Source organism: Chelonoidis abingdonii, chromosome 24, assembly GCF_003597395.2.
Source record: "Chelonoidis abingdonii isolate Lonesome George chromosome 24, CheloAbing_2.0, whole genome shotgun sequence".
Taxonomy (NCBI): Eukaryota; Metazoa; Chordata; order Testudines; family Testudinidae; genus Chelonoidis; species Chelonoidis abingdonii.
In genome coordinates this window covers 6,807,299-6,834,474 of record NC_133792.1, presented here as the reverse complement: position 1 = coordinate 6,834,474, position 27,176 = coordinate 6,807,299, and the positions used below count along the sequence as shown (strand labels likewise).

Below are 27,176 nucleotides of genomic sequence, written 5' to 3'. Positions count from 1 at the left end.
ATGCATTCACGTGATGAGGGCTCTGATTATATCATTAATAGTCAATTCTTTACCTTAGCCACAAAACCACCTTTCAGCCCTCTCTCTGTGATACTGTTATACTGACAAATCTTGTTTCAAAATTTATATATTAATAGGTGTATTTAATTATCTAACATCAGATTAGAGAACATTAAAAATATAGTTTCCTGTGAAGATCTGGCATCTGTTTTTAAAGACTTGCTAAATACCAGGGCAATCAGGTCTGTGGCTGAACTTTGGAACCCATCTCTATACCTAATTAAAATCAAATCACTTTATATTTTCATTTGAGGTTTGTTTGCTTTGTGTTTCTAGTTTAATGTCATCTGGCTAACAGTGTCTAATGAAAGAGGAAGTGTGGTCCAAAAGGTTCTATCAGCAACTTCCCTCTGAACTCTGATGCCCTGATGTAACGTGATAATGTATCAAGAGTTTCAGAATAGTTCTACCTTCATGAGATTTGTATAAAATTTTGATTTCTTGAGCTTCCTGGGAGGTTTTTAAATCTCACTTTTTCAGATCTGGGCATTTTGCATCATTCTCAGTGATACTGACCCCACCAATACTCCTCCACCATGAAAATCTCTGCTTTAAAGAAAAATCATTGAAACAAGCTACAGAAGGAAACCCAAGGCTAATAAACAAGGGATTGACTGTAAAAATATTACACTAGGCCCTGAGATGAGCTAAAGTAGAGAAACCATAGAACAATCTCAGCAGAAACAGCTGTAAAGTGGAGGATGGGTGGGAGTAGTTGAGAATTTAAGAGGTGGAGTTTGTTTTTATTTATCCTATAAAAGACACCAATGGATGAGATGCTAATTAGGGAAGAGGCTAAGTGGAGCTTGCTGTTGCAGAGCCCAGCACCAGCCATGGGAAGAGCCACACAGCAAACCCTCACTGCTTTACTCTGCATAGCAGCAGCAGTTTGCATGGATGAGGACAGCTGTCCAGGTGAGTAGGAAACAAACCCAGTAACAGCTTTTCTTAATAGACACATTACCAAGCCATACTCTGCAGAACTAGTGGGACTGATCAGATTGACCTGAGGTGAATTGGTCTCTGCCTTCCTTAAAATTATCTTGTTATTACTAACAGTGAGTTGTAGACTTATAGCTTCCAGCGTCTCCTACCTGATGTTGAACTCTTTTCTGGTACAAAGCCATGGACTACGGGACTGCCAGTTACCAAATGACAATCCTGACACTATAATATTTTAGAACTGGGACTTCTCTTTTTTTACAAGAATTTTTTGTCTAATTAGTACTATAATACATTGAGCATATTGCTGCTGTGTGTGTATTACCAGATATCCATTCTCTGGGACCATCACCAAATGGCATTCAGTCGGTGCCTAAATGCTGTGCTGCGGTTCAGAGCACTGGCATGAATGTAGAGTCGAGAGCGTGAGACTCTGCAATGTTAATTAAAATTCACACTGAGACTTTTACATCTACATTTCTAAAATGTAGTTAAAGGTTTATATTTTCCTAATTAGTATGGAAAGAAACTTCATCTTTGACTTACTGGATGGTACCCTGGGCTTTGGAGAACCAATGAGATTTTGGATCTCTCATGGCTTCCTATTCAAAAACAAGAAACCAGCATTAATGAATGCTTGTTTATAAGGCACAGGTATGTGCAGGCCTCTAATTGGACATCACTAATATAAATAATATCAAATATTTGCAGAAAGCAACATAACTACAATATTGTCCTAAAACATCCAGCAGCTTCATAGCAGCCTCATGTCAAACCTAAAACCAAAAAGTGTAACTTTAAAAAATGCAGGTTCTTTTATTCTCAACTAAATGACAACTTCCAATTTTATTTGCTTAAGCTATTGGTTAACTGTCCTTGTACTCCCAACCAACAAATGAGATCTGTAGGTTCCCATTTGCTGAAGCTTTTTCCCCCCGCACTGGAATCTGCAGAATATTCCACATCCTGAGACTTTCTCACGTGTTATTTATTGTTTCATCTCTTTCCTCAGAGGTTAAGATTGTGGGTCTCAGTGGTTCTGACAAACTCGCTGTTCTCCAAGGATGTCCTGGGATGGTTGGAGCTGCAGGTGCCAAAGGAGAACCTGGAACTGCAGGAATGAAAGGTGTGTTCCCAGGGGCTAAGTGAGAATCTGATATGGCTGGTGATGTCTAAAACATCTCTGTCCCAGTGCAGATCTTTTAGCCTGTGGTGAGGGATTTGAACTTCATTATGTCCCTGCTCTTAATGAAATAATGCCCTTTTCCTTTTCTCTGTGCTGATAGAACATCAGACACTTGCATGGAGGTGTGCAGGGAAACATCAGTCATATATTTACCAGGTTACAGATACTAATATACTATTTGATTATATACAGAGATGATTTAAAATGGAAATGTAGCTGATTATTCAAACGAATCCTTCAATATCAATGGCTGATGTATTGTTTGGGATGTTCAAAGGGCTGCCAATTTTCATTGGACATATTCCTGGACATTTCATGACATGACATGATTTTTAATTTCTGGAAATTCCAGGACGTTTCTGTTGCACTGGCAACCCTAGATATCATGTTCATAGAATTTATCCACAGCTTCACTGAGATGAGAAACAGCAGAGTTATAATATGAATGCATTAACAGCTGGTATGATTGACAGTTTACATTATTTCCATTGTATACTAAATGGGCCATATGATTTATGGGATTTATTTGTTCAGTTTGCATAAAACAATAGGGAGAGTCGGGATAAAGATCGTATTGTTTTCTAAGCACACACCAATGTTTGGGTTTCTTGTGGTGTTCTGTAAAATAAGTTGAGTTGCCCAAAGACACAAGAGTTTAGTGTGTTTGCAGCAGGGCTAACACAGAATCAGACATCAGAACATGGGCTCTGATCCTTAGCTGGTGTAAATGGGCATTGAAGTAAATGGAGCCGCACGAGAGCTGGTCAGAAAATACGCTTTTGTCATGGACAGTTTTGAGTTGCAAAAAATTAAAACCCAAAATATTTTCATCTGAAAGTGCCACCATGTTGCCTTGTGTGAGTTGCAGTACAGTTGCCTCATCCTCCCGTTCTCTGACGGCTAGACTCCCTTTTCAGACTATGTCTCCCATGATGCACCGTGGTCTCTCCTTGGTGCACTAAGGGAGTTCATCTATGGTGCACCATGGCAAGGTAGTCTGGCTAGGGAGCCCCTCGCTGCTCCAGTCGTCACCAGGGTTTGGACTGACAAAACTTCCCAGCTTGATTGGGGTAATACATAGCATCAGCTGCATCTTCTCTGTATTTCCCCTCATGTTTGATTGTTCAGGATCTGCACTACTTTCACTTACGCATATGCATGCGTGCACACACACTTTTGGACCTGCTGAAGGCCATTGATTTGCAAGCCAGCTGACAGCTAGGACAAAACCTTAGCCGGCGGCCTTTTGGTTGGCTGGTTGCACGACATCCTCACCAAACCACCGAGAGAACTGGCTTGATCCTTTATGTCTTGTGCAGACAAACAGCAGTTGAAGTTCAATGAGAATTTTGCCTTAATAAGGAATCCAGGATCTGTCTGAAGATAGTGATCAGCCATATCGGCTCAACCCTTCAAACTTGTGTTTTCTGCTTTAACCCTCATTTTACTGTTTGACTTGTAGGGGGAGAGTAAGAACTGACTTTCCAGCCCACTTCACTCCTAAGTGTACCCTTAAAATACATCCCCACTAGCATCTCTAAAATGTTAATTCAGAGCCTTTCATGTTTTGTACAGGACAGAGGTGCTGAGGGGATCCGTGGAAAGACAGGACCAGTTGGGAAGAAAGGTAACAGAATGAACAGAGTCTTTATTTATGTCCATTCACTGCATGATTTAAATCACAAAGAAAGACCTTTAAATGATTTGCATCTCCTCTGCCTGGTATATGTGCCAGAATGGGTTTTGACCAAGGAGAAAATCCTCCTCTCAGGTAGGTCTAAACTGCAGATGAAGGTGGAAATGCAGCATGGGTGGTCATACCCACACCAGATTTAATCTAGCGAGTGGTTGTAACAGTGTTGGTGAGGACATGGCACTGTGGGTTTTAGCACAGGCTACTGCATAGGCGCCAACTTCCCCTCTAGCCGGGGGGTTCTCAACCCCCGCACCCTGAGGTCTCACCTTCACCCAAGGCTCCGCCTCGCCCTGCCTCTTTCCCATCCCTGCATCTCCCTCTCCCGGAGCGTCCTACACACCGGGAGGCGTTGGGAAAGGGAGAGGAGTTGGTCAGTGGTGCTGCTGGCAGGTGAGAGGCACTGGGATCAGAGCCATCCCTTGGGTAGGGTGAATCAGAGTGACCGCTCTGGGCCCCATGCCTCGGGGGCCCTGCGCTTTGACATCACGGTGTCAGATGGGGTGAGGACAGCAGCTGTCTGCAGTGAACAGAGCAGGAGGCAGCATGGTGTGTCTGGCCCTGCCTTCCCCCAGCGGCTCACACCATTTGGCATAGCTGGGGAGGGGGCTCGGTAGGCTTGGGTCAGGGGTTTCTCACTGCTGCCCAGACAGCTGGGCTCCCCCATGCTACCTGCGCATAGAGCTGGGCTCCCCCATGGCACCTGTACATAGATCACATGACCCCTGCCTCCAGCCTGGGCTCTTGGGTGCGGAGGCTGGGGAGTGTGGGGGTCCCAGCCCAGGCTGTGCAGGAGGCAGCACCAGCACCCACCAGACAGGCACCCCTGACCACCAGTGGGTGGGCCTTACTCCAGGTAATTTTCCTTGACCCATGCCTCATAGAGCAGCTGGATCCCCATCACCACAACCAGCACCCCGCTTCTCCCTCCAACCAGCACCCCTTGGGGAGACCCAGCATGCCCCTTGCCTCATGGGAGGTGATTTGTCCCGGGCACCCACCCCAGAGGGATGGCCCTGGCTGGGGAATGGGGGGAGTTTGGCTGCCGGTGGGTGCTGCTGTGCAGCACCTGCTAATTTTTCTCTGTGGGTGCTCCAGGGCTGGAACATCCATGGAGTCAGCGCTTATGGACTAGTGGCCCCACTACAAACCCACTGGGAGCTCTGGGTACATACTTGGGTTACTGGCTGTGCCAGGGTCCATGCTGCCATGTCTTCACTGCTGTTATTATCTCTACTAGCTAGATTAAAGCTAATCCAGGTCCACCTACCTGTGCTACAATCACACCTTCATTTGTAATGTGGATGTACCCGCTGCTACACGGGTTTAAAACTTCACTAAGCTCAGTAGGGTTAAACTGCAGAAAGGGGGAAGAAGAATATGTGGCCAAAAATATTGGTCACTAGGGAACCTCAGTTCCATGCATCCACCACCACTGCAAAGAGTATGGGCCTGATTCAGAGGTGAGTCTAAATGCATCTCAGGTAGTCTGTCTTTATCTTATCATTCTAATGTACACCTTCTTCCAGCTTCCTTGGCCTGTCTGTCTCACTATATTACTCTCATTCACACACTCTGCTTGAAGGTGCACTTACTACTCCTGTGGGAATTCTGCAACAAAAATTAAAAATTCTGTGCACAATATTTTAAAATTCTGCATATTTATATGTCAAAATAACACAATATAGTCCCACCAGTTTCAATGATTTTTGGTTATTTATTTCAAAATACCTGTCAGCATGTACGTCTGTAACAATACAGATAACAAAAAAGATTCAGGAAACGTTTTTTGATAAATAGATTCCTTATTAGGCATATTAATACAGAACTCTGAGTAATAATTATTCATTTAAGCTACAATACAGATCCATATTTCCTGCACCCCTCAAAAGCTTGGGGGAGTGAGGAGTAATGGGGGAGTCAAGGGTAATGGAGAAGCTGAGGGATAGGGAAGTAAATTGCTGGAAAGGAGCCTGGGTGTGAATTTGAAGGGTTTTGGGGTGTGGGTGGGAAAAGTAAGGAACAGGTTTTTGGGGGGGCAGTTATGGTTTGTTAGTGAGCTTCCCCCATGCAGACCCTGGCTGACCCCTAGCCTCCTTGTGGGGGAGGGATAGCTCAGTGGTTTGAGCATTGGCCTGCTAAACCCAGCAGTGTGAGCTCAGTCCTTGAGGGGGCCATTTAGGGAACTGGGGTAAAAATCTGTCTGGGGATTAGCCTCACTTTAAGCAGGGAGTTGGACAAGACAATCTCCTGAGGTCCCTTTCAACCCTGATATTCTATGATTCTCTCCCATTCAGTCAGGCACATCTGGCCCCATCCCCATTTGTTCCTGCACCCCCATGTGTCCTTTCACCCCTGTCCACATGTTCCTCTGTAGCCTGATTTGGGGTGTGCTAATAATGTTGATTTAATTTATCAACTTAATTTAATTTTATTTAATTAAGTTTAATTAATTAATGTTATGGATAATATTAATAATACTTAATATGGGTTTGTGGCTCCCCAATCTGTTTGATCAGAAGATAAAGTTCTTGTCCCAAATCGGGCTTCACAGAGTTTATAAAGGGACCCTCGGGGGTATGACAGGAAGCTCACACTGAGACAGATATAGTCATAGACTTTTTATTAAAATCAATGAAATACTAAGCAAATGGTAAAATAGAGTTACAAAATTATAGTTGTATCACAGTTATACAAGAGATACATAGGGTAATACAATATTATGTGCTGTCAAACTTTAGTTAATACTTACACCCTGTTTTGATAACCTGGTGTTGAAAGATAGAGGACCTCGCCTCTGGTGGTTCCAATTTCACACCTCTTGCAGAGGAAACTCATGCGAAGAGCTATTAAAGTTGTTTACTCTCTAACTTAAATAATTAAACTAAACTGAAAAATAAAGCTTTAGGGAAACCAAACTTAGCCTAGTCCACTTAAAACTTAAAGTTTGAAAAGAAACAAAGTACAGCCTATTAATAGTTAATAGCCGTCGTAGATGGGTAGCATTGAGGCATAATTGAAGATGGAGACAATGAAGAGTAGATAGATAGATCAATCGACCCCCAGTAGTGAAGTGGATCACCTTTTTATAGGCATAAATGCTGGAAATCCTTCCTCTTATGCCCAAATTTCATTCTTCCCCCACAGAAATGTTAGGATACACTTACCCTATATGCTAGTTTGTATTTGCGTATGGATGACAAGTATCTGCGCACTTGTGGTGTACTTGTTAAGTCTGTGGGTACAACTTTGAAAAATCCCCTCTGCCATCCTTCATTGTCTATTGGTCAAGGTAAAGGTCTTAGACATATGCATGGGTGTTTTATCGATTTGGGTAACAAATATAGGTCAACTTCAGTTTTCTTGGTAAAAAGGTCCCAATATAGATATGATAACTTTGCCTTAGTTTAACATACACATTTTTGGCCTGTAGGTCTCTTGCATTACAGCCAAACTTATTTTTAATATAAATCTATAAACCTATTACAATACATCAAATACTTAAACATATAAGAAAAGATATCCATGCAAGCAAGCAGATTAATCCTTACGGCTAAACCTCCATCCCCACTAACACACCCATTCCCCCCATCCCCTATGTGGCTCTGTGCCCCCACCCACCCACGTCTCTGTCCCAATGTGTCCTTGTACCCTGTCTCCCTGTCCCCTATGTGTCAGTATCCCCACTCAGCCACTCTGTGTCTCTGTACCCCCACTCAGCCAACCCTTGCCCCATGTGTCTCTGTACCCCCACCATCTGTCCCCAGATGTCTCTGTGCCTCACCCAGGCACTCCCCTGTCCCGATGTAGCTCTGCAACCCCTTCCCCATCACCATGTGGCCCTGCACCTCCTTCCCCCAGTGGCCCTGTACCTCCACTCCCATTCAGTCCCTGCCCCAGTCTGTCCTCCTCCACTAGCCCTTATGAGCCCCTGTCTGACCCCCCAGCACTCCACTCTGTCTGTCTCTCCATAACCCCTTTCTCCTGTCCTGGCCTGACAGGTACTGTGAAGAAGGCAGGCTTTTTCTCTTCCTTAGCAGGCTGGGAGCTGCTGCTGTGTTCTATTGCCACATTGCCCTCTGGTGGGGAAAAAGGCAGAAATGCAGATATTATTTTCTGCTGGGAGCTGATGCCTTTCTTTTGCCACAGCGCCCTCTGGTGGAAAAAAGGTGGAACTGCAATAACATTGCAGGAGAAGCTTTTTTCTGTGCAAAAATTAAAAATATGCATGGCTCATTAATTATGAATACATGCAGTAGTGCAGAATTTCCACCAAAGTAACTTTCTCTTAGAAAATGTTGACCTTTAAAGCTCCACTAGAGCAGCACCAGTGGTATTAACAATGGTGTCAGTTCCAGTGTAAACAAGGCTCAGGTGTTTTTAATGAAAAGTTGTTCATGTGGGCATGCAATAGTGCTAGAAACCAGAAAAAAAAAAACCCTGTGTGGTGTGGATGTGGCCAGAGTTTGTTTCCCTTAGACCTACTTATACTTCTGACTCAGGGTAGTTTACACCACTTCATGTATCACCTCTCAAATTATCTTATCTTTTACCTCTAACGTCACTATCACCATAGGGCATGACTGTGCTCAGTCCCTAGGCAGATGGGCAACAGAGCTGGAAGGCATAAATAATCTCTCTACCCTGGCACCCTCTTGCAGGAACTGCAAGGAATCTGCCAGGCTAGTACCGTTATGGGTGCTAACTTCTGACAAGCTTGTGGGGCAAGGCACTCACCTGTCTTCTTACCCACAACAACCAGCAGAATTGAGCAGCCACTGATGGGAGCATTTCTGCATCTTCTTCAAGGGTGGCACAGCATCAGCTCTCTCCAGGGTCTCTGGGTGATGATGTGCCCCCTGAGGTGCTATGCATCCGGGAATTCCCACTGGGCACTGCAACTCTGTAGTTCCCCCGGTGCAGGGCAAGGCCTGCAAGGGACAGCTTAACTCATAGTATCTAAGCAGTAAATACTGTGTCTCTGCTAAATCTTTCAAACATTGCTTTCTTTTTTTCTTCCCCCAGGAGAGAAAGGTGATGTCGGCCTCCCTGGATCACAAGGTGAGAGATCTCTGATGGTTCTCGCTGGAGGGCAATACACATGCTTTAGGGTCTGACACTAATAGGTGCTCAGCATCACTCAGGGGCCAGATCCTCCCTTGAAAGCAACTGCCCATGATTTACGGCTGCATGGTCAGGCCCAGGTTCTCTGTTTCAGAGAGATTGTGTCAGTAACTCAGAATCACGGGTGATTTCATGAGAAGCAGCTCCTGGGGAGAATCCTGGAATGATGGGACCAAGGGACATAAAGTTGCAAATGAAGAGTTGTTAGTTTTGATCACTTAAATAATATACAGCAAGAGGAGGCTGTAAGCCAATCACGGCTGAAATTCTAAATATATGAAGGGCTGATGTCCAGCCACTTTCAGTAGAAGGAAGGCCATTGTGAAAGGATTCCCCAGTCTTCAGAAGAGAACAGCATCTCCTGAGACCCTGTACTGAACCCTTCACTGATACCCGGGCCAGACTGGGGCTCTGCAGCTACCAGGGTCTTTTCTTCACTAGGAAAAAAATCTGTATTTTTAATACATATTGACATGTAGTAAAATCCTAGTATAGACAACACCCGTTAGCTCATCAAGGCTCCCTCCAGGTTTTAACTTGACCAGTTTAACACGGGTTAAAGGCAGTGTGCCTTATCTACACTAGACTTCTAAAACATGTCAGGATTTGTTAACATCACATCTGGAAATCCCAGTCTATATAAAGCTCTAGTATAGACATGGCCTTGGGGGCCAGTACAATTTCTCTGGGAGCAAGGAGGGACTGAGAAGCCCTCGTTATCAAACGTGCATCAGCTGAGCTGTGCTGGTCATGTGAATGAAAACAAGGCTGTCCTCCCTTCAGAAAAACAGAGGAAATCATAACATAAGAAGAGGTTAGATATGAACCTGCCTTAGACTGATATTTCTAACAATATGGTCAAGTTGGCAAAAAGCTTTAATTGCCAAGTACAGAATAGTGCTTCTGGTCTAGCATAAGGGGTGATGGAGGAGATGAAGGATGTGCCCCCCCCATAACCTTTAGCTCAACGTGTGAGATGCCCACCTGGGATGTGGAAAACTTCAGTTCAATTCCTTCATCTGCTGGTTGTGGCAAAGAAGTATGAACTTGGAGTTCATGCCCTTCAGAAGACTGCACTGGCCACTGGACTGCAGGGTTGCCTGATGTGGGGCTCTCTCAGTGCTGAAGCTGTTCAACTTTGTATTAAAGGATTAAATCCTCATGGGACCAGAGCAAGAGTGAATCTATAGTCCAATGTTTAAGGCACTCACCTGAGAGGTAGGTAAACCCTTGTTCAAATCCTTTCTTGTCAAACAGAGAGGGGAGTTCAACATGGGTCTCTCACATCCCAGGTGAATCCTCTAACCACTGGGCTAAAGGTTAGAAGGTGACCCCTCTTCAGTCCTTTTAAGTGAAGTTAGGTGTGCACCACTGTTCTTGCAAGAGATGTCTCAGACTCCTGACTCTAGAAGGTGGTTCTAACTGTGGATCGCAAGCAGACATACGCACCTCCTTTCAGCCTGGATTTAGGCACCTCAGTCCCTGAGAGGAGTGGAGCTTAAAGAGACACATCATCCCCTCTGGGTCTGCTATTGGCTAGCTTAGGCTGTTCCCCACTCAGCATGCTGGCTATTGTAGATCGCATTGTCAGGTGACCATCTCTCCCCATGCATTGTATAAGGAGCCTAGACACATACCACAGGGTCTGGGGGTTCCACTGGGAGGCTCAGTATTTAAAAGTTAAGCTGTGCAGTGGTCAATCCAATAGTGGTTTGGACCTAATTCCAGATCTGGGCAATTTATACTGGGGTTCCTAAATAATGATTTAGGTCAAGACTTTCAAACTGGGATGCTTAAGTTAGACACCTACCAAGTTGGTCTGAGCTCTCAGTGTTGGGCACCCAGGGAAAATCAGTTCACTTACTGAGGTGCCCAAATGAGGCTTTGGTGACAAATTTTAGGGACCTAAGTTGGAATATTTGGCACTTTCTTCTCAATGTTAAGGCCGTCCAGTCAGAGCCCCAGCAGGTCCCTTGAAGTCACGTTTTCTTAATTCCATTGCCTCCCCCTTCCTCACACCACCTTTTCTTACAGACTCTATGTGTTACTCCAGGAGTTGGGACTTCACTAGTATGCAGTATGTTACCTCATTCTTTGGCTCCAACACCACTACACGTGTTACTGTATTTCTAAGATATATTTGAATAGTTTCATTATCTGTGTTTTCTGGCTACTCAACCTTTTTACATTTTTTTAAATCTAATTTTCATGGGTGCACATGTTTTTTGTGGTTTTTGGCCTACCTAAGGAGTAGGGTGACCAGGTGTCTGGTTTCTGACCAGAACACCCAGTTGGAAAGCGCCCTGGCGGATCCAGTCAGCACTGGGGATGGTGCCTGTGGGCGACAGCAGTGCGCGCACTGCTATGCCTCCACCTAGGAGTCCAACCTGCTGGCCGCTTCCGAAGCGCAGCACGGTCTGTGTTGCCAGGACAGGCAGGGAGCTTGCCGTAGCCCCTCTGCTGCGTCACTGACTGGGAACCAATGGAGGTAACCCCATGACAGAACCCTATGCCTGAGCCCCCCACCCCAGCCCTGAGCCCCCTTGAAACCTGGAGCCCCCCTCCTACACCCCAAACCTCTCATCCCCGGCCCCACCCCAGAGTCTGCACCTCCAGATGGAGCCTGCACCCGTCACACATACTCCAACCCCCTGCCTCATCCCACAGTCCCCTCCCATACCCTGAACCCCTCATTTCTGGCCCCAGTTAGAGCCCTCATTCCCTCCCACATTCCACCCCCCTGCCCCAGCCCAGTGAAAGTGAGTGAGGGTTGGAGAGAGCAAGCCACCAAGGGAGGGAGAATGTGGTGAGCTGGGGGCAGGGCCTCAAGGAAGGGATGGGGCTAGAGTGTTCAGTTTGCGGGATTAGAAAGTTGGCAACCCTACTAAAAATATGCGTTTAAAACTTGGCTATGTCAATTTCTACGCTAGATAACATGTATTATCATGTCAACAAACGTAATGTTAAAAATTTTGCTGTTAGTGTGAGCAAGGACCATTGTGTTTAAAAACCTGTGCATGAATCCAGTGAAATAGCCCTGAAGATCTGCCTATATGCTTTGGAATTTATTCTGCCCATTTGTGTGTTTTGAGCAAACATCCTGCTTTGGAGCAAAGCCTCTCAATATGTTAACAAATACCCTATGTCAGGGGTAGGCAACCTATGGCACGGGTGCCAAAGGCAGCACACGAGCTGATTTTCAGTGGCACTCATGCTGCCCAGGTCCTTGCCACTGGTCCAGGGGCCCCTGCATTTTAATTTAATTTTAAATGAAGCTTCTTAAACATTTTTAAAATATTTTTTACTTTATGTTCAACAATAGTTTAGTTATATATTATAGACGTACAGAAAGAGCCCTTCTAAAAACGTTAAAATGTATTACTGGCAAGCGAAACTTAAAATTAGAGTGAATAAATTAAGACTCAGCACAGCACTTCTGAAAGGTTGCTGACCCCTGCCCTGTGTGGTGGCCTCTTTCTATTGGCCACTTACAATACACAACAAACTAACATAGACACTAACATCTATATAACAAATATGACTCATCTGACAAACGAAGCCGCTTCCATCAGATAAGTCAAGTTGTTTTTCCAGAGTGATCCACAAAAACCTTGGCTGTGAACCACCCAAAGGGGTTAAAGCTTCTCTTTTAAAACTCTCCATGTTCTTACGCCACAGTATAATTGACAGCACCATTCAGGTGCTCCAAGTAATGCAAGGATTTGACCCTGTGTTTTTATTTTAGGAATCAAAGGAGAACCTGGAGCATCAGCAAAAATAGGTGAGCACCTCTGAACTCATCAAAACATGTCAGGTTTGATATGCTAGTGCTAGAGCTTTAAATGACAGGAAATGTACTGAGTGTAATTTCTTTGCATACTATGCCATGCTCTGCCTGTGGCCATTCAAATGTTGCCTCATCTTCAAAAATTATATAAAGACTCAAACTAAATTCCTGGTCCCTGTACCACCAGAATTCCCATGTGTGGGGTGGGGTTACAAACTCTGGAGAAATCAGAGGGGTTCTTTCTGTGGCCATTTCAACCTACTTTTTTTTTTAACCTGGACCATGTTAATGGGCATTTAATCCTTCATATAGCTGATCTGTTCTCTTCCTTAACTGGTGCTTTTAACTGGTTGAATGCATGTGAACTGGTTGAATGTTTTTGATCAGATGTCACTCTTTTTAATATTTCTCACCCACTGGACATGGCCCTGGACCTTCACGTTACCCATGGGAGAGGAGAGATGTGGTAGCTCACAGGGGTCGCTGAATCTTCCTTCCCCTTGCCTCTCTGCAGGAATGAGTTGAGATTTGGATGTGCAATGTGGAAGCACATTCTCCCCCCTTGTATTGAGATGTTACTGTTGTGCTACACCGAGGAGTAGATACGTAACAATAAGGTCTGAGCAATCTCTCTATCTTACTGTACTGCGTGCTTTGGTTTAGTTATGATTCGTCCAGGGTTTCCACAGACCCCACTTTTATTATCTCTGATTTTTGCAAATCATTTGCTTGGTGCTTTTTAAGTAATCTGTATGCGGCATTCCAGCATGTAGGGTCCTGCTTGAGTTTTTATGGTAGGTCTAGTAGTGAACTGCTGCAACTTACTGTACACTGCCATGTGCCACACTATGGACCAATTAGTTCAAAGATTCTGACTTTTCTTCACTGGCAAAAAGGTCTGTGTCATGCAGTAGCCATCTTGCTGTAAAACCCCAGTGAAGATAAGGCACCTGTAGTGTTTACCATGAGGTTAGCTCTCACCCATGGTTCACCTCACCTAGCTATTTCACTGCAAAACCACAGTGCCTTATCTCTCTGTGTTGTTAGTGAGGGAGCTCATGTGTATTAGTTACCCCATGGGTAACTAACACACCTCTCTTAGCAGTGAAGTTATAGCAGCGTTTTTTACCTTGGGCACTGAGCTTTGCAAAGGTAAGAACACAGTGGAGACAAGGCACTACAATGTCAGCTCAGCAGAGTGCTAAGTGCCTCTGCTAAGATGCCAAGCTCCTCTGCAATTCCCCCTGAGGTCACCGCTCAGTGGAGTTGGGCCCTAAGACTGTTTTATAAATAGCAGCCAGCGGAGTGGAGTTTAGGACTTTTGGAACCTGTCACCAGACCACATTCATGGTTTTTATAATATTCTCTAACTCAAGATGTTTGGTACCATTTCTAAAACAGTCCGCTCTGCCAATATTGGGAGTTGTGGCAGATTCAGACACATGTTGGGAAAAGAGGAGGCCTTCACTTGATGAGGTTTGGTTAATTCTTTGAAACAGGGAACTTAATGAGACACAATTAAAGAATGTACGACCTTCTGGGTCATTGAGTCCACGCCCCTGCTATGGCAGGCAACTCCATCCTACAGTCCTGTTTATAAACATATCAAGCTCCATCTTAAAACTAGCTAGGTTGTTTGTCCTCCACTCCACCTATTGGAAAGCTGTTCCAGAAATTCTCTCCTCTGATAGTCAGAACCCCACTTCTAATTTCTAGCCTAAACTTATTCTTGACCATTTTATGTCCCTGTGTACATGTGACAATCTCGTCCTTTGACTTCAATAGCTCTTCCCCTGCTGGAGTTTTACCCCTGATGTATTTCTAGAAAGCAAGCCGGTATTTTCTCATTAATGAAAATATTAAAATTAATATTAAAATTATTATAGTCCCAAGACCAGTCCTTGAGGAACTCCACTAGTACCCTCTCTCCAGATTGATAGCTGTCCTTACAGCACAATCCATTAGCTCTCCTTTAGAAATTCTTGTGTAACCCTTCTGCCCGTCAGAGTTGGCAGCAACAAGGGTCAGGTTCAGTATCCAGGGGTTCCGTTTCAATAACACAATGCAAAACCGGCTTGAGCCCCCACCCAGTGACCCGGGACAATTACATACCACCACCCCGGGCTCCTCTAAGAGGCAATAATTCCCTTCTCACAAGCATGGAGTCTGAGCATAGCAAAAGCCTTTTAATAAAAGATGGAAACAATGTGGCATTATGTCGGGGAACCGCCACAAAAAGAATTCGTAACACAAACCATGAGCAAAAGACCCACTCCCAAGTAAGTTTGGCAGTATCCTTTTCCCCCCAGGGTCTTAAGTCCAGCAACCCAAAAGTCACCCCACCCACAGTTTCTGACCTTGGTCAGCGCAGCCCCCAGAATTCAGAAGTTCATCTGCAGAGTTTACCTCCCAGCCTGGGTAGAAGTGGAGGGAGGCATAGGGGGGTATCTTACATGCTTCGTTGCTCAGGTTGACAGCTAAGTGTCATGCCCCTCCACCGGGTTCTGCTGCCATCTTCACCTCTAGCCATCCTGCTAGCTGCTGACCAACTTGTCTTCAGCGCCCCCCAACTTAATATAGCTCTCAGTGAGTTTAGTTGGTTGTAGGGGAGCCTCACTGCTGGCGCACCGCTAGCCCAAAGCAGGTCTAATACTCAGACCTAAGTATCAGAGATTTCAGCTCTGCAGCATGTAATAAGATTCCCAATAGAGTCAAAATTAGCTGTGTTATTATATAGCACAGACAGAAGGGGGTCAAAGTAGCATTTGAGGCCCTTTAGAGAGACCCCACCCCACCCCTATGAGGTACTGTGATCTAGTAGGGACTGTCTGTGTGGGGGATGGGAAAGCCAGGGATGACTTTAGGTGAGGGACAGGAGCTGAGCCTGTAACCTGAGCCAGGCAGGGGGGAGGGAGGTCAACACCTTTGCGCGGGGAGCTGGACAAAGAAAGGGAGCCTGCTAGAGAGGGTTGGGTCAGTTTCAGTTTTGGGCTGGGTGGTGGAAATCACAGAATCCCAAGCTGGGGTCTAAGCTTCCTGAACCCCCCAAAGGACTTGATTGAGGGGTCCTAGTTGTACCTACAAGATCTGCTGTAGCCCGCATTCCTGTTGTCCAATAAACCTTCTGTTTTACTGGCTGGCTGGCTGGCTGAGAGTCATTGTGAGTCCCAGGAAGAGGGGTGCAAGGCCTGACTCTCCCCCATAGTCCATGACAGGTACACATACCTACTCCCAGCCTCTGTCAATTGACTGGGTTTTGGAACCCATGTCCCTTGCCTAGCAAGTGCTTCTTAGTTGAGGGCGAGTCCCTCCATCATAAAATACCAAGTACAATTCTACTATCCTTGATTCACATAACCAGGATAACAACCCTTTATTACTCCTGCCGCAATAACAAAGAGACGGGGAGTCCCACAGCAGCCAATGTGACCATTTGGAAGGTAGGCAGTCCATCCTATGAGGCAGGGTGGGTGTGCCCATGCAAACAAGATCAGCCCCTGAAATTCTTTCCTGCAGCTCACCACCAGATGTCAGGGTAGAGCTCATTCTGACTCTGCTTACACTTGTATTAATCCCCATCTTCCCCATTTTAACCAATATGTTCTCATGTTATACCATGTTAAATGCTTTACTGATGTTCAGATAGACTTGATCTACTGCATTTCACTTCTCTGAGAAATCAGTTCTCTTATCAAAGAAAGATATCCAGTTAGTCTGGCATGATCTGTCTTTGCCCCTGTGTTCTGACCCCTTTCTATCTTCCTCCTTGTAGAAAACTGAGGCAAAATATTCATGTTGTTTTGGGGCCATACCTACATTATCCTTAATTTCTACCCATTCTTGCTGCATAACAGCCTCACTTCTTTTCCTCTTGTTTATGTGGCTAAAGAACCTTCTACCATTTGCTTTAATTTCCATTCTAACTCAACTTGACTCTTGGCAATTCTCACCTTTTCTCATTAGGGCTGGATGAGTAATCGACTCTTTTTTAGTTTGCTGGCAGTTGCAAAAAATCGGGGGGTAGGGAAATTAGTTCAAGTCAAACAAAATTTGAAAATTCTGAAAAATGTTAGTGAATTGAAAAAGTCCATTTGGGGTGGAAGGAAAAAGGCCCATTTGTTTCTGGGCCTTTTTAAAAGATTCACAGTATGGCTGGTGGAGGTCCCGTCTGAGCTTTAGCCCTGTGGTTAGGGTGCTTACTGGAAATTTAGAACATCCAGACTCTATTTTCTCCTCTATCTGATATGGAGAAGGGATCTAAACTTGATAGGATAATGTCGTACTCCCTGAGCTATGGATATTCTGATGTGGGAATCCTGCTGAAGCTGTTTCACTGTGTGTGAATAATTGATTAGTCATTGGAGTAGAGTTAGAGACTAGGAGAGTCTCCTAACTCTCAGGTGAGAGCCCTAACCATTAGACTACATAGCCATTCTTACACACTCTCTCTTTCTGGTCTGACATTGTGCATGTATCCAAGTCAGAACAGCTTCAGTAGGAGAATTTGAGAGCATCCCTTATAGGAATATCCTGTAGCTGAGTAGCTAAGGCACATACTTGTCATGCAGGAGTTCAAATCCTTCTCCCCATCTGGCAGAAGGAGGGACTGAACCAGTGTCTACCATGTACCAGTGGTTTAAAGCCTGTAAGGGAGGTATTTTTTGAATGGTGCCTCAGTCCCCGCCTTTCTTTTTTTCCCAAATATTCTGCAAATTTGTGTCAAATTCATAAATAGTTTTGGTTTTTTTGGTCCAATTTACTATTTTTTTAGGGGTGTGTGTGTGTGGAGGTTGCCCATCTCTATTTCTGACCTCCAGGATGTAGCTTGCTTTGCTAATCAATCCCTTCTTTCATTTCTTGTTGGTTCTCTACTTATGCCTAATATCCTTTTTGAGTTGGCTATTCATCCATTTAGGTCTGGAGCTCTTCCCTTGGCTAGGGATGCAAATTCCAGATAGTTTTTGTGCCTTTGACTCAAAAATTCCAAGTCTCCTCCACATTCATGTTCACAAGCTCCTCAGTCCAGTTGATTACACTAACTAGTGCCCTTCATTTCTCAAAGTCTGCCCTGTTGAGCTCAGTGACAGACCTGTTTTTGATTACCCTTGCCATCAATTTAACCTGAATCAACTTGTGGCCACTAGATATTGTTTTCTATGAGCAGCTCGTCTGTAATGTCCTCACTACTTACCAAACCAAGTATAAGGGCACATCTATACTGCAAATTAAAGTGCAATTTCAGTGCGGGTAGGCATATCCATGCTAGATTTAACATAGCTACTGTGGGTAGTAATAGCTGTGGCGATGCTGGTGCAGGCCCAGCATCCTCTCAGCCCTCAGGGTTCCCAGTGTGCTTCTGCTATCCTTCACTGAGCCCACCCCACATTTTCATTGCTATTGTAAGCCATGCTAGCTAGATCAACGCTCGGGCAGACATGCTTACCCATGCTGCAGTTCTGCCTTCATTTGCAGTGTAGACGCCCTAAAAGAGCATCCCCTCTGGTTGGTTTTGGCTGACTTTGTCCTTTCACCCCAGTTCAGTGCTCCCACCTGTGGTTTTATGTATGACAGAGAGAGGAATCGAGTTGAATGCTAAATGTGTTTTGTTTAGTTTAACCATTAAAATGGCCAATTACTTTTAACATGAGTCTTAACAGATAGAAGTGGGCTGCTGAATAGTCAACTGGCTGCATTTATGGAATAAGATAAATCAGATGCCTGGATTCAAACTTTTTTATTTTAGGTCTGAACAGCTGTTTGAAAAAAAAACCAGTTGCTTCCAGTTTTTAATCCATTTCCATTGTGTTCTTTTTCTTGCATAGAATTGAAGGCTCTGGAAGATGCAGCTTGTAAAGAAGGTGAGTTTTTGCTTTAATTACTGGCCTGTTATCTCATTCCCGTTCAAAGGGTGTAGTGACATACAGCTACTGCTAATGACAATAGTTCAACTCCTGTTTGCCCGACTAACCTGAAAAGTCTTATTGAAAATCTCACAAGAGTAAGACAAATAGGATTTGGCCAAAAACGAGAGAGGCTGTTACCTTTGGAAGGGGAGTTAATTACCAGAGATAGTAGGAATCCATTTTATTTTTACCAGTTTTGATTGGAGCAGCTGCAGCTAATCAAAGTTCAGGGCACTGCAGGTATTTCCAGTTAAGAGGAGGAGTTGACAACGGAGTCTTGTACCTTTTAATGCAATCATCTTTATTTATAAAGAACATACAAAGTCCTGTTTCTGCAAAGACAGGAAGAATAAAAAAATATGAGAGAGTGTTCTTGCTCACAGTTCCAGATGTTCAGCCAGATTGTTTAGGCTATGTGTGTCTAGTTTTTTTCTGCTTCTCCATGTCCCTGGGGTCCTTCTGTTTGTACACACACACACACACTCCCTCACCCAAAGACAATGCCTAGCAGATCTCTCTGCCTACATAGCTCAAATTCTTGACTGCCACAGTGGTTCTGAACCTGTTTGTAAACCTTGATGGCCTCTTGCGACTCAGTAAATAGCTAAATTGTTGACATTCCACAACTCCTGTGCCACAGGGCTGGCTGGGCACGGCTCTCCGCTCCAGGTGTTGTGATCTGGTACATGGGGTTCAAGTGCCACACAAGCAAATTTGGCCCGACCAGCCCCTCCATTATCATGACATGGAGGTAACTGGACCAAACTTGTGTGGTGTTGTGTTCCTCCATTAGGAAGAGATTGGAACCACCATTGCAGGCTGAGTGCGGGGCAGGCGTTGCAACCCTCCCCTCCCGAGGGAGAATCCAGTCACCATGCCTCCACTCCCCAGGCCTCCTCTATCATCCTTTGACACATTTTGGTGACCCAAGTAGGGGCTGCACCCCATGCATTGAGAAACCCTGTTTACACTGCTATTGTTTCTTATGTTTAACCTAAATGAAGGGCTGGTGCTACACTCATCAGGCGAAGGGTCTTTAAGCCAACCTATAACAGTATGAATCCTTATATCCTGTTTTTAGTTCTATGCTGAGGAATTCACTTCCAAGAAGACCAGTTACATTTTAGTCTTTTTAAATGGGCTTATGTAAAAGGCCTGATGACAATGGTATGGACATAAATGGTGAGATGAAGTAACATTTTTATTTCATGGTACGAATCTCAGTTATAATGTCAGGGGATAAGATGACCGCGGCTCAGTGAAAGCCATTCTCTTAGAGTATATTTATATTTTGAAATTCCTGCTCTGACCAGGACTGAGGAACTGCAAGGAACTGTTAGCCAAAGGGAATGTTCTGAGCGGCTGGTACACCATCTATCCCAAAGGCTGCACTGCCATGCGTGTGCTGTGTGACATGGACACAGATGGTGGAGGCTGGATTGTAAGTAAGAATAGAGCATAATGATGCTCGTCGGACAGCTTCATGTCTCAAAATGAGAGTCAACTCTTTCCAAGAATGTTTGTTTTATATAGAACAGGAGTATTTGTGGCACCTTAAAGACTAACAAATTTATTTGAACATAAGTCCATGAAAGCTTATGCTCAAATAAATTTGTTAGTCTCTAAGGTGCCACAAGGACTCCTGTTCTTTTTGTGGCTACAGATAAACACGGCTGTTACTCTGAAATCTGTTCTATATAGGTAAATAAAAGCCAGTGTATCTATAGAACATAGTGTCAGAGTGAAACTAAAATGCAGTCCCATCTGATGGCTAATTCTTAAATGCAAGCAGGACAGAATTCACTATTGCAGAGGTTAGCAACATGCCTGTGTCCCATTGTTCACTCTGTCCCCTTGCAAGTCACTATATTTGTGGGTATCTGGCAGGCCTACCTGATGCTCTGTTCTTGCAGCACCTTCTCTCAGCACTGCCCTCTCAGGGTTCAGCTCATGGAACCTGTTCACAGGCAAAACTAAATGCAAGCAAATGAGCAATGTAGTTGGTGTTGATTTTAATTTTGCTGAAAGCCTTTCAGTTAAGTTTCCTTTTTGTAGAACAACTGATGTAAGATGCTAAATTTTATGGGTAAATTCTCAGTTCTGGACGTGAGGCATTTAGACGCATCATTCCTATTAACAGCACACATCACTCAGAAACTCTCCAGAGATGCTATGAGACACAAAACTTCAGGTTAACTTTACCAGTTTCCCACCTGAGTGTTTTTTATTTCCTCTCAGGTCTTTCAGAGACGGGCAGATGGTTCCGTTGACTTTTTCCGTAACTGGGATGAGTACAAGAGGGGTTTTGGAAGCTTGCTGACAGAATTCTGGCTGGGGAACGACAATATTCACCTATTAACATCTCTCGGTATAGACATTTTTGGATACATTTCACCCCCTACAATTCTGTAACCAAGAAAGGAAGTTTAGCACAGGATGGTGCACACCAGTAGCACTGAAACTGCTGCCCGAATCCAAACTGGTTATTCCCCATAGAACAGGAAAATTATCAGAACTAGTAACACTCTCTCTAGCTGTGCTGGCTATAAGTAAGCTTGGTTAGATTTAGAAATGGTAGAGGTGATTGAATAGTGAATATCCAGCATCTGATCATATATTAAATCTAATCCTGCTCCCTCCTTGGGTAACATGGACCTGCACAATGTTATGTCATGTCATTTACAGAGATAATGGATGAAGTCCCATTGAAGTCAGTTACAAAATGTCATTGACTTCAATGGGGCCACGATTTTACCCAATTTCTCCAGAATGTGAGTCATCCAAAATGACAAATCCAAATCCTGGCCAATTAAGTTTCAGCAATGCAGCATAGTTTCCAAAGTTAGTGACCTGGCTCTTGCCAGAAGCTGTGGTCCTGGGAGTGGTGGAAGAAGCTGTTAGACTGTCATTGCCCAGAAGGTTTGCAAGCAGCAAAATAACCAGTCCATCTGTGTGACTGCAAACACAGCTATCTACCCAGCATCTGCAGAATGGGAGCTTCAAATCTAGCTAAATTCTCTCTATCTTTCTCCATGTTCTTAATGGTTCCTTCTTGTCTCCCATTTGACTCATAGAATCATAGAATATCAGGTAGAATCATAGAATATCAGGACCTCAGGAGGTATTTAGTCCAACTCCCTGCTCAAAGCAGGATGAATGCCCAACTAAATCATCCCAGCCAAGGCGTTGTCAAGCCTGACCTTAAAAACCTCTGAGATCCAGAATTATGAACTAATACAGTGACAGGGATTCTGAGCTAACCAGTGGTGGCAAGACAGGTGCTGATTTTGCCTTGTTATGGTTCATTAGTGAACTGATTCTGGGCAGACCACGGAGTGGTGAATGCTCCCGATTTTGATCTATTAGCTGGAACAGAAGTGTTAGCTGTAGGTTCACTTTGCTAAGGGGGAGGTGAGATTGGGGGGTGTATCATTCATAAGTTGATGGCTTGGCCTGTGAAGATGAAGCTCACCCAAAAATAAACCCAAAATTATACACAATGCTAATGGAATGTATTGAATATTTGCTAATCTTCATGTCTTTAACAGGAGCTAATGAACTGCGCATTGACCTCCGAGATTTTGAAAATAACCATGTGTTTGCCAAGTACAAGTCATTCAGAATTTTAGACGAAAGTGAGAAATACAAGTTGATTCTAGGAGACTTTATTAACAGCACTGCAGGTAGGTGGTTACCCCATTCTGCAGTGATCATACCAGACGGAGCACATGCAAATAGCGCTAAAATGTACACAGTCTTGTGGCTAAACATGAAATCCCACCATCAGCAAAATCTGAGTTTAGCCTCTTAGAAAACCACAGGCTCATATTTAATTACAGCATCCACTCCTGATATAATCTGGAAAGATGTCACCTCAAGCATCAGTTAGCTAAAGAATAGGCTTTCTGTGAATCTTTCATGCATATGAAGTCAGTTTGGGCATTTTTAAGATTACTCTGATGTTGGTTCAGTGTCATAGGACTGGTGAAAAAAGTTTCCTCCAACAAGTTTGCAGCAAAAACCGTCTGAAATGATGATTCCACAAGTGGGAGGGAAATTGGTATGGAAATCATAAAAGGGGTTTCTTGATTAAGAAAAGAGGTTACATTAATTCTAGTGTTAAAATAGAGGCAGTCTATGCCACTTTGCCAGCACAGGGGTTGAATAAACTCCTGGCCTAATTTAGTGAAGCTCTCTTTCCATATGCTGAGAATAATCATACACTACTCCTGCCACCTCACACCAACAGCTAGATAGCAGATCATTGGTATCTCGCAGGACTCAATGCTACCTCATTGATGAGGTCGGGTTGTTGCTGGCAGCCAGCATTGGTAGAAGCCTTCTGTAAAGAAGGGGATGACTAATGAAATGAAGTGTTTGGCCACACACACAGATGCAAAGAAACATTCTGCATAGAAAGGCATTTGGACTTGAACTTTAGAAGCTAATTCTGGTGAGGAACATCGATATTTTCCTGTATGTGCAAGTCATGTAAGTGAAGGGAAGTCAGAGCAGTAACCTGAGCCACTGAAAAATCTTTTGGGGTTAGTTTTCAGAGTTTAGAGATATGTAAGTATGATCCCCATGTAAACAAGACCAGGTACGTTAATGGAAATAATAACTGAAGGCATGTATAAAAGCTGTAAACCAACATATTATGACAGTGACAAATTGACATGTCTCCTGTGAAGGAGAAATGTCTTCCCTATCAGAATTCCCTATCAGAAGTGTTGTTTACTACTTCTCATAACACAAGAACTAAGGGTCACCAAATGAAATTAATAGGTAGCAGGTTTAAAACAAATAAAAGGAAGTATTTCTTCACACAACACACAGTCAACCTGTGGAACTCCTTGCCAGAGGATGTTGTGAAGACCATAACAGGATTCAAAAAAGAACTAGATAAATTCATGGAGGATAGGTCCATCAATGGCTATGAACCAGGATGGGCAGGGATGGTGTCCCTAGCCTGTTTGCCAGAAGCAGGGAATGAGCGACAGGGGATGAATCACTTGATGATTCCTGGTTCTGTTCATTCCCTCTGGGGCACCTGGCACTGGCCACTGTCAGAAGACAGGATACTGGGCTAGATGGACCCTCAGTCTGACCCAGTAGGGCCATTTTTATGTTCTTAGAATTGTTCGAGCATGTCAACTAAACAGTGGATAAAAATATATTTAAGACTTTTAAAAAGTCTTTGAAATTTTAAGACCTCTCAAAAAAAGGCTATTAAGGAAACTAAATAGTGATGGAATGAGATGCAATGTATTAGTGTGGATCAGAAATTGGCTAAAATAAGGAATAACTGGTCCATTTTGAATGTGGTTAAAGATTAACACTCGGCTGCTGCAAGGATCTGGTGGTGTCTAATGTGTTTATTAATGACAGGTAAATCTGGATGAGTAAAAAGATGGCAACAGCTGCATCTGATAATCTTAAAAAATGTTGTGTGAGGAGCTTCAGAGGATCTAGCCCAGGTTGGCTGATGGTAGATGAAACTCACTGCTGACCCATGCAAAGTAATAACATCAGAAAGAATGATTTTCACTTCTCCTACACATTGCTGGGTTCTAAATTAGCCGCAGTCACTCAGGAAAAAGATCTGGGCATCACTGTGGACATCTCAATGAAACTTATTATGCAGCAAAGCTTAAAAAGCAAGCGAAGTGCTGGGATACATAAGGAATGAGAGCAAATACTGAAGGAATTATTTATAATGCAATGTTGTATGCCCTGACGTGGAATACTGTGTCCCGTTCCGATCCAGATAACCCAGAAATACAACCTACCCCGAGAAGGTTCAGAAGTGAGCAACAAAAAGGATTAAAACTGGGATTTTCAAAGGAGCCTACGGGCTTTGTACAGGCAGAAGCTATTGCAAAATAAATTAGGGTGTGAATTTAAGTGCAATAGCTATACCATGCTAACGCCCCATGTGGACACGCTTCTCACTCACTATGAGCACCTTTGTGTCTTCAGTTTAGTCCACTGAATTAAGCTAAACCACAGAAAGGCACTTTTCATGCAAAATAAGTTTTCGCACAGTGAGCTATTCTACAATAGCTACTCTGGACTTTTGCCTCATGTAGACAAGCCCTGGGAATGCGAGGGTACCCAAATTCCATTGAAATATAATGGAAGTTGCGTGTCTGGCTCCCTCTTTAACACTCAACCTAGCAGCCTGGAGACACTTCCACTGAAAGAGAGAATGAAAAGATTGGAACTGTGTAGTCTGAAGAGGAGGCAAATGAAGGTGAATCTGATCTCCCAGTTACCCTTCTCTTAATACAAACACAGGGCAACCTCCACTTAAAGTGAACACAGGAAATTTAACACTTATAAAGGAAATATTTTTATATGCAAAACTTAATTAACCCATGGAACTGATTGCCACAGTATATCAAGGCCAGCTGTTCAGTAGGGTTCAGGAAAGGATGGGACATTTATATGGATAATTCGAATGCTCTCAGCTTTATTAGGCACAACATTATAAGGCATGTAAAACCTCACCCTTCAAGGCAGAAATCAGTCTCCTAACCAACACGGTTAGGAAGAAACATCCTCTGTGAGCAAGTTACCGGACATAGTTGGAGGCAGGAAAGAGTATTTGGTGGTTCCCTGTTCAAAACTGATCCAATTCCCTGTATATGTAGGGCTGAGAGTGTGGGCCGCTGAGCCTTGCTGTAAAATCAGCCCCACCCTTCTCTATCCCTCAGAGAAATGTCATGTTACTGCAGCACCCGGCTTGTATTGCAGGGCCTTTGTTTTACCCCATGATATGGGAAATGAACGATCTTACTCTAGAACCAGTAACTAAATAACAACTAGGGTAAAAAGATGGTTTTTGTTTTTGTCACAGGTGATTCATTAGCAGTTCACAGGAACAAGTTCTTTACAACAAAAGACCTTGATAATGATCCCGCTTCCATTAATTGTGCTACACTTTACAAGGTGGCCTGGTGGTACAGTAAGTGCCATGACTCAAACCTCAATGGGAGGTATTGGCTGGGAGCCCATAATAGCACCGGAGATGGTATAAACTGGCACGCCAGCAGAGGCAACAAATATTCCTTCAAACTCTCAGAAATGAAATTTCGGCCTGTTTATCAATGATGAGATGGCAGCACATGTTCCTCCTGCTTTCCCAGGCATCCGTTTGCATGAGCACATGTGGCAAAAAATGCAGAGAGGAACCAGCCAAAACCACCGGCCACTAGGAGCAGCTGCAGGAGCTGCCAAAGCAGGGACCTTCAGCCATTCACAGAACTTCCTCCTGTTTCTCTGCCCTCTGCTGATTTGTCTTTTGGCCACAACCCTTTCCTTAGTCTCTTAACCTCACCATCACACTTATTCCTCTTACCCTTTTCCCTAACCCTGCCCCTCACCCTCCTTTCCTGCAATGTCCCCTCTCCCTTCCCCTTTCTTTCCAATTAGTTGATCCCCTCCTAACAGAACACCCCCGCTCCCTCCAATAACAAACAAATCATGTCACTAAAATGACATTTGCTGCCATTGCATTATTCATTCTGCTTGTGTGTTCTAGCCCTTCCCACACCCTGTGTCTGACCTGTCAGTGTAGCTTGTGAGCTCTTCTAGGCAGGGACTGTCTGAGCTCTTCAGGGCTGAGGACTCTTGTATGGGGAAATTTTGGCAAACCAGTAAAATGTCTGAAACCACTATTGCATATTGCCAAAGTCAGCAGGCCGTAAATTGGCCATTCAGCAGCCTTAGCTTCACCAAAGCAGGAGGGGAGGGGGTTTGGATGCCACAGAAAGGGCAACTTGACCCTCCGTCCTTCCTGATAAGAATTGTGTTGAAGTTGCTGATGCATGCATTTTAGAAGAGCAGGATGTGCTCTCAGGAATGTGTCTGACAGGGCCTCAAGGCTGCAAACTCTGGGGAAAAAACACACCTGGTTAATCAATAATCAGAAGGAAACCTCTTGCTTGACCTTTGAAACTGCTTGCTTAACAACTTTTCTTTAAGTGACATGTCATTGTATTACTAATGGAGAAAAGTTTGAGGTAGCGGGACTCTCCCTCTGGATGCATTTTGTGATCCCCACCGGCTGCCACTGTGCCACTCGAGAGCCACACTCAGTTTCTGTAATTAGCGAGGGTTGGGGTGTTTTACTAACCTGTTGCAGACGTGTGTAAGTGCTTGAAACGAAGTAAAGTTTAGCTTTAAATGAAAGCACTCTTGTGTTGCTCTGTTTGTGCAGCCATCTATCAGTCAGATGGCCGTGTCTCCCCGATTTATTTCCTGACACCTCGTCGCACAGAGTAAAAGTTACCAAGAGCTTTGGGTTGAAGGAACCCCAGGTAACACTCTGAAGCCCCATTCTTGGTTGGTCCTTAGGTGTTGCCATAACAAATATGGTTAATAACATATGTCTGCACAAGCTTCTACATTGCAAATGCTTGCACTGGCATTGTGACAACATTTTGTGGATTGAAAGCTGTAAGAGGAAAAAAGGGGCAC

General features: G+C 44.1%; 1 protein-coding gene across 1 annotated transcript; it reads left to right on the top strand.

Annotated features, from left to right (window-relative positions):
• The first annotated feature begins 827 nt into the window (after positions 1-827).
• On the top strand, positions 828-25,808 carry LOC116816177 (ficolin-2-like). Its single transcript, XM_032765213.1, has 10 exons — positions 828-975; positions 2,015-2,130; positions 3,764-3,815; positions 8,907-8,942; positions 12,751-12,786; positions 18,615-18,650; positions 20,009-20,136; positions 20,934-21,063; positions 22,244-22,378; positions 25,555-25,808. Exons 1-10 carry the CDS (start codon positions 828-830, stop codon positions 25,806-25,808), a joined length of 1,071 nt encoding a protein of 356 aa, XP_032621104.1.
• Positions 25,809-27,176: the final 1,368 nt, after the last annotated feature.